This window comes from Bombina bombina, chromosome 4 (genome assembly GCF_027579735.1).
Source record: "Bombina bombina isolate aBomBom1 chromosome 4, aBomBom1.pri, whole genome shotgun sequence".
NCBI classification, from domain to species: Eukaryota; Metazoa; Chordata; class Amphibia; order Anura; family Bombinatoridae; genus Bombina; species Bombina bombina.
The window spans coordinates 81092574-81105477 of NC_069502.1; the positions used below are offsets into that span (position 1 = coordinate 81092574).

The window sequence follows — 12904 nt, forward strand, 5'->3', positions numbered from 1 at the left end:
GTTATTTCCTTCACAATTGGATTTTCCTTGTCTCAGCAGAGGCATTGTTTTATAGGAAGTTCTGCAGGTGGTGATGTTTGGTTTTTGGATTGCCCACTCTACCTTTTCCCTCGCAAACATTTGTGAACTCCACAGATTGGGTATTGGTTTCCCATAGGTTATAAATATTCTCGTAGACTCTCACTGCCAATATCTGGAAAACTACAATTATTTTACCTGATAATTTAATTTTCTTCTTGGGAGTGAGATTCCACGGCCCTGCCCGAATGTAGTTTTTGTAGTGGTGGCAGTAATCTTTTGCACCTCGGTACCCCTTGTATCGCTCTTCATTTTTCCTTATCCTTGGCTGAACTACTGGAGGGGAAGGGGGAGGGATATTTATAGCCTTGTTTGGGGGCGCCATGAAGGAAATGAAATTTTCAGGTAAGAATAATTTTAGATATATACTGAACTCAAAATGATCCCTGCTTGGGGCAACTGAAAAAGCTATTACCAGTAAAATTAGCAAGTATAATCTTTGGGGTCAGTTGAAAAAGATTGTGGATCTTAAACTCATAAAATAACTTGGCATCATAAATGCATTTGCAATAAATGTAAACACTTTTAATTTACATATAAATAAGAAAAATCTTGACAGACGAAAAAAAAAGGGGAATATATTTGAAGAAGACTTAAAAGTTTGTATTCAAGTTACATAGAAAATCTGACTAAATATTTAACCCCTTGGCTGTTATAGAAGGCTATAACAGTGTAAAGAGTTCAGATTTTTAAAGGGCTATTATATTCGAAAACTTACATGCTCTAATTTTGCCAGTGACCCAATCAGCAGCGGTAGTCACCACACAAGTGTGCGACTACCATTGCTGATTGGCTCAATGGCAGTTTACACTAAGGACCAGCAGTTCAGGCTCCTGAGCTGTACTTTAACTATGTGTTTACCCCTTTGTGGGGGTTTAAATACAGTTAATACCCCGCTCATACAGCGGTTTAGGGACCGGAGCCCTGCTGTAAAGTGAAAACTGCCTTAAAGTGAAACAACGTTATTTTAGCTTTGTTTTCACTTGTCAGTGTCTTTAAAAACTTGAAAACATGTTTGAACTAACATATATTAGGGGTGCATTAGTGCTAAGTTTAGTTTAACACTAGCACAGCACAGTATTCAATAAATACTGTACCTGTAAAATAGTGACAATTATTGTAGTAAAATTTGCCAGACTACAACACTGAGACACAGATTGCACTGTAATGCTGTAAACAGAGAGAACTGCGCATAACAAAATGGTGCCAGTCACTTTTCTTGCAATCTGACAATGAGTAGAGCACTGTTCATTGGAGTTAACTTTAGCTCCACAAAGCACTGTATTAGCGAAGCGCTGTCAAGTGAGGTATACCTGTATATATATATATATATATAGAGTTGCAGAATCTCTAGTGATAAAAGTACATGCTATAACAAATTAGAACATATGATTTTTTAATTATCATGGCCCTTTAATTCCATTTGTGTTCAGGTGAGGGGCAAGCAATTCAGCATTGGCTAGTCAGCTGCAGATTTAAGGGGTTGTTGCTTCTTTTCCTCTTTCTCCTTATGGGATTTTACTCCAGTCTTTTCACCATGTATGGTCCTTCCAGTTCATAACCGATTTTTCTGTAATAATTTCTAGTGCCGACACCTACGGAACAAAAAAGAACTGTAATTAGTAATATTATAAGTTATCATTTTGATTCTATGCTTCCATAATGTCTGCTTCTAAAATGAATATGTAATTATATAGATATAAAATAAAAATGTTGATCTTAGTTATGTAACTTCACTAAGAATTTGATGCATGTTTATATTATTTTGGTATAGTTCAAGCATCAATATATTGCCTACTAGTTCTTAATAAAACAAAAGGAAATAATTTTCAAATTAATTCTTCATTTACATATCACAATGTAACCCTCTTGCGCAATCTTATTTTGCGCTTGCAGATGCAGAGTGAAGGATTTATTATTTCTGCTAAATGTCCTGACAAGTTATATTCATGAAATGTGTTTGTGAATATACTGCGGGCGCATCTGTGTGTATATATATATATAATATATACAAGCAAAGTGCACTCCAGATCCTGAACAACAATAGCTTCGGGTGCTAGTCAAAACCTAAACATAGCCAGAAAACAAGAAGCACTCCAGAAGTCTTTCAATAGTTTCATCTTTAATCAGTGAACGTTTTCGGGCAATAAACTGCCCGTCCTCAAACTTACAAGGTTTACAGAAAACTTACCACCCAGCTGTGTTATAAACCGCCACCAGAGAAAAGTGCGCCACTCTCTCCGTGGGCGGCGCATCTACCGCGGAGAGCGTGGCACACTTTTCTCTGGTGGCGGTTTATAACACAGCTGGGTGGTAAGTTTTCTGTAAACCTTGTAAGTTTGAGGACGGGCAGTTTATTGCCCGAAAACGTTCACTGATTAAAGGTGAAACTATTGAAAGACTTCTGGAGTGCTTCTTGTTTTCTGGCTATATATATATATATATATATGTATGTATATATTATTGCTACTCGATTAATCAAGGATGCGGTTTTAAACTGTGATTAATCGCCGCATTTTTAAAACCATGAGAGTACGCGACTTATAACCCCGCCCACTATGATATCACCTATGACGACAGGAGGGCTCCGCGGCGGCCACATGCGGGTAAGGGGGGTGGCAGTGACTTACCAGTGCTGTACCAGCACATGGTGACTGACTGAGCTCACGCTGAGGGGGGGGGGGGGGGGGCAAGCCGTGTCAGATCTAGCTGGAGGGATAGCTGGCCATGCAGTACTGAATGGACTAGCAGAGTTTTCTTGTCCGGTGCAGCAGCAAGCACAGTGGCTCCCTCCCACTGTGAATAGAAAGCTGGCCAGCAGCATGCATGGTCTGCACGCCCAAATACTCCATTCAAAGTATTTGGGCACGCAGACCGTGCATCCTGCTGGCCAGCTTTCTATTCATGGTGGTAGGGAGCCACTGTACTTGCTGCTGCACCAGACAAGAAAACGCTGCTTGGGGGGGCCAGTGAGTGACTGTGGTAGTGTTGTGTAGTGGGACTGGCTTGGCATAGGTTATCATTGCAAGATAAAGAGCTTGTCTCCTCTGCATTAGACAAAGACAAGCAAAAATCGAATGAGGTGCACAAACAGCCGGTGGTGAATGAAATTTTCTTTATTGCACTTAAAATATCTCTCTCTCCAGAGATACAGGGAAATCAAGCCAAATAGCGAGTGGATGTAGCCTCACTCCAGTGACTGTCTGCTGACATGTTTTGGCAATGAAGCCGTAATCGTAGCTACAGTCTCAGGTGTGCACCAGTCCTATAAACTGGTTCCTAATGCCTGATTGGTTAAAAGGATAATTAAAACCATACCTGGAGTGAAGCTAAATCCCACTCTTCTCACAAAATACAAAGCGGGATGTAATTTTCCCATTACAAAGTGTAGCAATACAATCATATGTACATTTCATATTTAAACAATCAGCAGTGAGAGTATCAAAATATGACAATTTGTGTAAATATAAAAAAAAAAATACATTAATTCCCAACATATATAATATAATCATATTGGTATTAAATAACAACTTAGTTGAAGATAGGAAACTAATTATGCAAAAAATGCATAATTCCCAAAAATGTATGTACACATATGTTAAACAGGTGATCTGCAACATAAATAAACAGTACACCAAATGTATGGTTGTTTGCTACATATAAATATATATAACATATGTGTACCCACATTGTATCTATCATATATATATATATACAGGGGCTACAGTGTGCTTGTGTAGAGGTAAAGCAATCAAAAAATCCAAAGACTTAATCTTGGATACACAGACACAGAGCCAGAAATTTATTCCCAGAAGTTTATCAGATTATATTATATATGTTGGGAATTAATGTATTTTTTTTTTATATTTACACAAATTGTCATATTTTGATACTCTCACTGCTGATTGTTTAAATATAAAATGTACATACGATTGTATTGCTACACTTTGTAATGGGAAAATGACATCCCGCTTTGTATTTTGTGAGAAGAGTGGGATTTAGCTTCACTCCAGGTATGGTTTTAATTATCCTTTTAACCAATCAGGCATTAGGAACCAGTTTATAGGACTGGTGCACACCTGAGACTGTAGCTACGATTACGGCTTCATTGCCGAAACATGTCAGCAGACAGTCACTGGAGTGAGGCTACATCCACTCGCTATTTGGCTTGATTTCCCTGTATCTCTGGAGAGAGAGATATTTTAAGTGCAATAAAGAAAATTTCATTCACCACCGGCTGTTTGTGCACCTCATTCGATTTTTGCTTGTCTTTTGTGTTGTGGAGCCGAGGATTGCACCAGTTCCAGTGGGGTCTCTCTGCATGTCAGGTGCAGCTCACCGATCCAGGTTTTGGAGGTTGCCAATGGTTGCACGGCTCTGCTTCGGAGAGGGAGGTTCCGAGAACCGGAAGTGAGCAAGGTGACGTCACACGCCACCCGAAAGGATCCACGCAGAGGGAACCGGAGCGGTTAGAATAGGCGTCAAGTGCCGGACCGCTTGTGTGTGCACCTGGTCTGCGCACAGAGGGTCGTCGTGGATCCGTTTGTTTTCAGCTAACAGAGGTGTCACCGGACGTCACGTAACCAGGAAAGGTGAGAGACTGATTGCAAAATCACACTTGACATCAAGGCAATTCGTTCAATATTGGTTTGCTCTTTATAACATTCATGGGAGCACTTGCTTATTGCCAAAGCAACCAGTAGTTTTAAGTGCCGACACACATTGACTTTTTGTTTGTTCATTTCGCTTTTTGGTTCAAGTGATTGTGTCTGTGCACTCTATACACTGGTTATTGTTGCAGAGACTTAATTAATTGCACTCATTATTATTTTTTGCATCATGGATCAAGCTAGTAGTGATATACAAATTGTCAAGTTTTATTCATTACAATCGACAGATGAGAGAAAAGAGGATATTTTGGAATTGGAATCTGTGTTTTCCTCTGACTTCTCCACTTATAACCTCAGCAAACTTTTTGATACAATGGAGTCCCTACTAGAAAAAGAATTAAGATTGAAATAGGACATTTGGACACTCCAAAAGTATATAAAGAGTGGTATGATACCAAGGGGACTAAGAATAAATAAATTTCCCACGTTTGCTGTGGAAGATATGGAATTCATAAGGGTTTGGAATAGTGTTTTGTCAGACTGTGCCTTTAGACTAATGGGAATGTTAGTAGAATTCAAATTGAAACAGCTAAATTCCATTTCTGATGAAATCAATTGCTTGCAAGTAGAATTAAATACACGCAGCAATGATGGTATGTTTAGTAAGTTTGACAAAATTTTGCAAGACACCATAGCAGAGACAAAAAACCTAATTATGGATATTAAACATGATAAATACCTCAGAGATTTAGGGGATTATGAGTCCAATAAAATATATATTTGGAACAGAAAGCAAAGAACCAATTACAGGAGGGAAAATGATCAAAGAAAATATCCCAAGGGCAATAAAAATAAAAACAAAAATAAAAACAAAAACAATAATAACAAAAATCCCAAATCCAAGAAAGTCACATTCAATGAAAATGAAGCAGAATCCTCAGGGGATTATTCATCCTCAGGTGAGGAAAGGGAGGAGATAGGAGAAAATAGCAGTGTACACCAATCGAACCACATGTCATCCACTACACTCATACCCAGTGTAGGTTCTAAATACACATTAGAACAAAGGGGAAATATGGAAACTTTAGCCACAGGCAACACTGAGCAGGCAGATATTGTGCTGTTTTTTTCAAAGGCAATAAAAAGATTCAAAGGGGGGGGGGGGGGAAAGGGAGAAAAAGGAATTTTGAAAGGGACTCCATTACCCCCCAGAAGGGGCAGGTCAAAGACCAAATACAATTAAATTCTGTTATCAATCTGTCTTCTTATCCACTAAACGAATTGGAGCGCAAAGTTTTGAGCTTGGGTCTCAACTTTGTGCCGACAGATAATTTCAATCTATTTCAGACGTTGGTGGACGTTAACAGATTGATAAGGAATTTGACCTTAAAGAAATACTACAGTACTACCCCGAATGATCTTTCTTCAGATGGAGAGACTACTGAATATCTCTCGGTCCATAAGGATCCCCCCTTGTCCTTTGAGGAAGCTTGGGATTTGGAGAATCTTGAGACACTGCGAACGGAGGGACTATCAGAATCTGATTTATCTGATCATACCCATAATAAAGGTCCTTCTTTCCGCCGTTCCTCCAGATACTATCCCATTCACATAAGAGGAACAATTCTGGAAAAATTTCAGACCAGGGTTGAGTCAGATTTAAACAAACTGGCTTATACCATTAATGGGAGCAAAAGTTCTAACCTTAGCAAGAAAGAAATTGACACCCTTAATGGTCTAAAAGAGAATCACAATTTAGTGATTAGGTCAGCAGATAAGGGGGGGTCAGTGGTGGTTATGGATAGATGTTTTTTTATCCATGAAGCACTAAGACAACTCACTGACCCCTCACAGTACCAGGTGTTGGACTTTAACCCTGTGCACCGTTTTAAACGTGATCTGTTACAGTTATTGGATGATGGGAAAGAAGAGGGTTTTATTGATCAAACCACTTTTGACTTTTTAGTGGTAGATTGCCCAATCACTCCCATCTTTAACTTTTTACCCAAAGTACACAAGTCCCTTGTGGATGTGAGGGGTAGGCCTATCATTAGTGGCATTGGTTCCCTGTTTGAGCCCCTTTCCCAGTGGCTGGATGAGATTCTACAGCCACTGGTGAAGGGGCTAAATAGTTATCTGAGAGATACCAAGCAGCTACTCAATGAAATAGCTAATGTTGTGTGGAGGGAGGAATATAGTTGGCTTACAATTGATGTTGTGGCACTGTACTCTTCAATTCCACACAATAAAGGCCTTGAAGCTTTGAATTTTTGCCTGTTAAGATTCACGAACTTTAGTCTTGAGTTTCGTGGGTTTATTCTCAGAGTGACAGAATTTCTACTGACACATAATGCCTTTGTTTTCGAGGGAGCTCACTACCTCCAGAGATGTGGGACAGCCATGGGGGCAAAATTTGCCCCTTCCTATGCCAACCTTTTCATGGGTTGGTGGGAGCTGTCCCACTTCTTTGGATGTGATGAACTCTGGAAACATAAAATCGTTTATTACAGGAGATACATTGACGACCTGCTAATGATATGGCATGGTACAGAAGAAGAAGCTTTGGGCTTTGTATCCTTACTGAATGAAAACAGTATAGGCATAAAATTCACTTTTGAATTTAATAAAGTCGGTATTAACTATTTGGATGTCACTCTGACAGGCAACAGTAACAGAAACGTTATTAGTAAGGTGTACAGAAAGCCCATTACTGGTAACACTCTCCTCCACGCCAAGAGCAATCATCCGAAAAGAGTCTTTAAATCAGTCCTAAAAGGGCAGTTCATTAGACTCCGGAGGAATTGTACAACAGACAATGAGTATGATAAACAATCTTTGGAGTTGGAGGAGAGGTTTTAAGAGGTGAAAGAGGCTACAAAAGGGACGTGGTCAGTTATCATAGACTATGTATCGGAGCCACCCCAAGGAATATCTATCTTGAAAATAAAAACAAAGATAGAGAACACAAATTCGAGGGGGTTTCTTTCATCACCCAATACAGTAATCAATTCCATCAAATCTGCAATATTGTCAGGAAACATTTCAATATTCTTAAAGCAGATGATGGTTTGATGGATACTGTTTCAAAAGGGTGTAGATATGCTTTCAGACGAGGTACAAGCCTAGGTAATATACTTGCTCCCACACAGCTCAAAACCAGGGATGATGTTGTTGGTTCATCCTGGATTACATTTAAGGGCACCTACAGATGTAATTTTACTCAGTGTACTGCCTGTGAATTCCTACAACAAGGTGAAGGTTTTAGGAGCTCCACAACTGGAGAGACTTTTCGACATTTCTCTTGCTTAAATTGTAGAACCAAGTTTGCAATTTATCTTTTGACCTGCATAGAGTGTGGGGTACAATATACAGGGCTTACAACTAGAGAGACTAGGGAAAGGATCAGGGAACATGTTTCAAATATTAAGAATGGCAAGTTGACCACACCCTTAGTCCAGCATTTTAAAACCTGCCACAATACAAGTACCAAGACGCTAAGATGGACCAAAGTGCCGACACACATTGACTTTTTGTTTCCTCTGCATTAGAAGCATACTGCAAACTATAGAGCTCAGCTGTCTTACTTTACATTATTATTGTTTGCTATAGAGACATTACTGCAGAGTATAGAGCTTACTAGCATTTTATATAACGGATTAGTACTGTTGCTGATTTGTGGGTGCAGTGCTAGGTTCCTCTAATCATTTTACCCCACATATTCTCTATGCAAGGCAGTGCCATTTTTGTTTGTCCATTCTCTTATCTGATATACTGCACTGCACAAAATAGAATATTACTGCATGCTATGGAGCATGATTACTTGCTATATTTATACAGGCACAGAGATTGCTCACTCTGGAACTATGAATATTACTGTATTTTATGAAGTTTGCTTATTTTTTAATAGAACATTAGTGCTGCAAGTTAAATGCATACTCACAGTGTAATAAAATAATACTGTAGATTATGACTATATATATATATATATATATACACACACACACATAAACACACTGTAGGTACATATCCAGTGCCCCAGGCAGGCAACTAACTACAGATCAAACTGGGTGCAAAATAAAACAGGGTGTTAATATAGAAATATACTAAAGGAAATGTAATATAAACTGACAATGCCTTACATGCTGGTTTTTAAAAAGTATGCTAACATGCAATAATATATTTATGGAATGGAAAAAATGCATAGTCGCTTTAAAAGCTATACAGGTACGTTTCCCCAAATTCGGAATTTGAAAATCTAAACTTTTTCTGAAATCAAAACTTTTTTAAAAAATTCCAAACACCCAAGCTAATGGTCCAACAAAACAAAAATAAAAAATTACAGAAAAAAATAAACAAAGCTATCCAAAATAAAGAATTTAAACCTAAACTAATACCCCTCTAAAAATAAAACATTCCCCCAAAATAAAAACATCCCCTAATATAATACTAAACTACCAATAGCCCTTAAAAGGGCCTTTTGTAGGTCATTGCCCTAAGCTAAACAGCTCTTTTACTTAAAAAAAAGAATTACCCCCTAACAGTAAAACCCACCACCCAACCAACCCCCCACCCAACCAACCCCCCAAAATAAAAAAAAACGAAGTCTAAAAAAACCTAAGCTACTTATTGCGCCTAGAAAGGCATTTGTATGGGCATTGCCCTTAAAAGGGCATTCAGCTCTTTTACTGCCCATTTAAATCCCTAATCTTAAAAATAAAATAAATAAAGAAAAAATCCTAAAACTAAGCCCCAAATAGGTACCCACAGTTCCTTAAGTTCGGCAGAGAAGGTCTTCTTCCAGGCGGCTCCATCATCTTATATCTTCATCTGGAGCGAAGGCGGCACGGAGCGTTTTTTTCCCCGATGCACGGATCCGGAGCGGCTGCGATCCTCAGCGGCGTGGAGGCTCCTCATGATCCAATCTCTGGCGTTCACTAAAAACTGAATGGAAGGTACCGCAATCAATTTCGGTTACCTTGCATTCCTATTGGCTGAAATTTTTAAATCAGCCAACAGGATTAGAGCTACTGAAAGCCTATTGACTGTTCAAATCAGCCAATAAGATTTCAGTAGCTCTCATCCTATTGGCTGATTTCAAAATTTCAGCCAATAGGAATGCAAGGTATCCCAATAAATATGGGATACCGTGCATTCAATCTTCCGTGGGTGACGGACGATCACATGAAGAGGAGCCTCCACGCTGTCTTTGTCTTTTTGTGAAAAAAATTAAAAAATTTTTTATATGATCGCATTTGGCAGTGAAATGGTGGTATGAAATATACCAAAATGGGCCTAGGTCAATACTTTGGGTTGTCTATTAAAAAAAAAATATACATGTGAAGGGTTATTCAGCGATTGCTGACAGATATCAGTGTTAAATGTAACTTATGCAAATTTTAAAAAAATGGTTTGGAAATAGCAAAGTACTACTTGTACTTTTTGCCCTATACCTTGCAAAAAAGCAAAGAACATGTAAACATTGGTATTTCTAAACTCAGGACAAAATTTAAAAACTATTTAGCATGGGTCTTTTTTACTGGTTGTAGATTTGTAACAGATTTTCGAGTCAAAGTTAGAAAAAGTATGTTTTTTTTCCATTTTTTCATCATATTTTATAAAAAAAAATTATAGTAAATTATAAGATATGATGAAAATAATGGTATCTTTAGAAAGTCCATTTAATGGCAAGAAAAATGGTATATAATATGTGTGGGTACAGTAAATGACTAAGAGGACAATTACAGCTAAACACAAACACCGCAGAAATGTAAAAAACAAATTATGCTTATCAGATAATTCCTTTCCTTCTGTACAGGGAGAGTCCACAGCTGCATTCATTACTTGTGGGAAATACTGAACCTGGCCATCAGGAGGAAGAAAAGACACCCCAGCCAAAGGCTTAAATACCTCCCCCACTTCCCTCATCCCCCAGTCATTCTCCAGAGGGAACGAAGAACAGTAGGAGAAATATCAGGGTGAAAAGGTGCCAGAAGAACAAGATAAAATTTAGGGCCGCCTAATGGAGAACACAAGCAGGAGCTGTGAACGCTCCATGTACAAAAAGGAAAGGAAATGATCTGGTAAGCTTTTTTTCCTTCTTAATACAGGGATTCATTTATTCCTTGTGGGAAAAATTATACCCAAGCTACAAAGGACACTGAATGCTAACGGGAGGGCAAAAAGAGAGGCGGCCCCCATCTGAGGGCACCACAGCCTGCAAACCCTTTCTCCCGAAGGCTGCTTCACTGAAGCAAAAAACTGAATAGAATTTTGAAAGGAATGTAAGGAAGGCCAAATAGTCCGCCCACCAAAAAGAACACTAGAGGCCTCATCTTAGAGGCCTAAGAAGATGCCTTTGCTTTAAAAGACTGAGCTGTAAACCTCTGAGGAGGCTAGCGTCCCGCTGAGTCATGACCCAAGAAGATACTCCTCAACTAAAAAGATAAGGAAGACTAAAAGCCCTCTGACCCTTACGCGTCTCAGATAGATAATAAACAGAGAAAACTGTCAATTCTTATATAGCCTGAAGATAGATCCTTAAGGCACTACTTCATATCAAGTAGAAAACGTTGCTTCGCGAAGAAGGAAAAGGAGATAAAAATGTAACCAAAACTGCAGCTGAAAATGCAATATGACACAACCTTAGGAGAAATCCTAATTAAGTCTGCAGAACAGCCTACTATTGTGGAACCCCCAAAAAGGAGGGACGGAAAGTAAGGCCGTAACTCAGGGACTTCTGCTCGAAATCCAAACTGGAGATAAGAAAAAAATGTCCCACAGGATAGGGAGGTCTTGACAAAAACATGAGAGAACTATACTCTTAACAAGTAGTCCAAGAAAATCTGCTAAGACAGATTTGAAACATCTCCACTGCAGTGCCTCAACCTACACCGAACCTTGGATGGGATGAGGCCTGGCAAAAGGGATGAAGTCGAAAAGCACCCCAAGACAAGTCCTCAACCTCCCAACACCGAGCTAGCGATGGACTGCAGCATGTCTAAAAGGCACGACCTGAAGGGGCTAACCTTAAGGTAAAGTCTACCTGGTTAGGAAGGCTAAATTAATATCCAGGGATCCAACCTGGCGCCTTCACCAGAGAAACTCTGGTCTAGATCCAAGACAGAAAAAAAGTCCCTAAAAGACTTCTATCAGACGATACTATGGTAAATCAACCAGCATCGTCAAGCCACGGGAACTATCGGTTACTGTAATCAGGTCACTGTCCAATAAACTCCAGATCCCAAACAGAAAACGTAGGATCAGAAACGAGATTACTGGAAGAGACTGTCTAAAGGAACCAGATAATACCCCCAGAGGAAGAAAAAAGGAAGGATATCAGTGAACCTGCAGTGCTTCCGAACCAAACCCGGCAGAGAGAACTTATATTCTCCCCAAAAAGGAGACAAATCAAGTCTGCTTGAGTATCCTGGAATCCAAATAGGACGGGAGACCCCTCCCTTTACTGGACCCTAAAACAAACAGTGTAATGAAAATAGGTACTACAAAAGACACCTGAAAAAAACATCTCTCTCTATGCCCAAAGACAAGACAAAAGAAGAAAAACTGCCCAGAAATGTGGGACGTGTAGCCTAGCTCCGGTTTCTAGGACCCCTGGAACCGATATGATCCAGAATTAAACGCTCAAATAAGATAGAACCTAAAAATTCCTTTCTTCATCAAGGTTAGATGGACGTGCTCAGTCTGGGTCGGAAAAGCTAGAACCAACCCCTTTTCTCGAGACGAAGGAAAGAGTAAACTTAACCGACATATCTGTCAGTGCAATTCGGGACTAAACCTAAAATGCTTAAATTCCAGCTTCTGTTAGAAGATTGTGAACAATCCATGACATAAATCTGACTAAAAAATGTTGAGGGAACCATCACCTTGAACTGAATCAAGATGCTTCCATAGGAGTCCTCCAGAAATATTGACAACCAAAGTCGTCGGCTTCTAACATCCCATATGACGAAACGTCTTCCGAAAAAAAGTTTCTTCAAAGAGCTCTTAAACAAAAAACTATCCTAATCCGATATAAAAGAAAATAGGCAAGTGCACAAAAAGTGAAAACCAAGAAGGAATGTGCAAATAAACAGGTCCTGCCTGTCCTACAACACAAACTCCCCATGTAGAGCTATGGACTGGGATTCTAAAAATAAAATGTTTAGACGAGAAAAGAATAGAAACTCCATCCTTCTCCACTCATCTAATCAAGATCA

The 12904-nt window shown here is 39.2% G+C and overlaps 1 protein-coding gene across 1 annotated transcript in view; it reads right to left on the bottom strand.

Annotated features, from left to right (window-relative positions):
• Positions 1 to 581: 581 nt before the first annotated feature.
• Positions 582 to 12904, bottom strand: part of ELP3 (elongator acetyltransferase complex subunit 3) — a 625666-nt gene continuing 613343 nt past the window's right edge. The window contains exon 15 of the mRNA XM_053709529.1: positions 582 to 1673. Within this exon, the coding sequence (XP_053565504.1) occupies positions 1597 to 1673 (77 nt within the window). The 3' untranslated portion in view covers positions 582 to 1596. The remainder of the gene's footprint in view (positions 1674 to 12904) is intronic.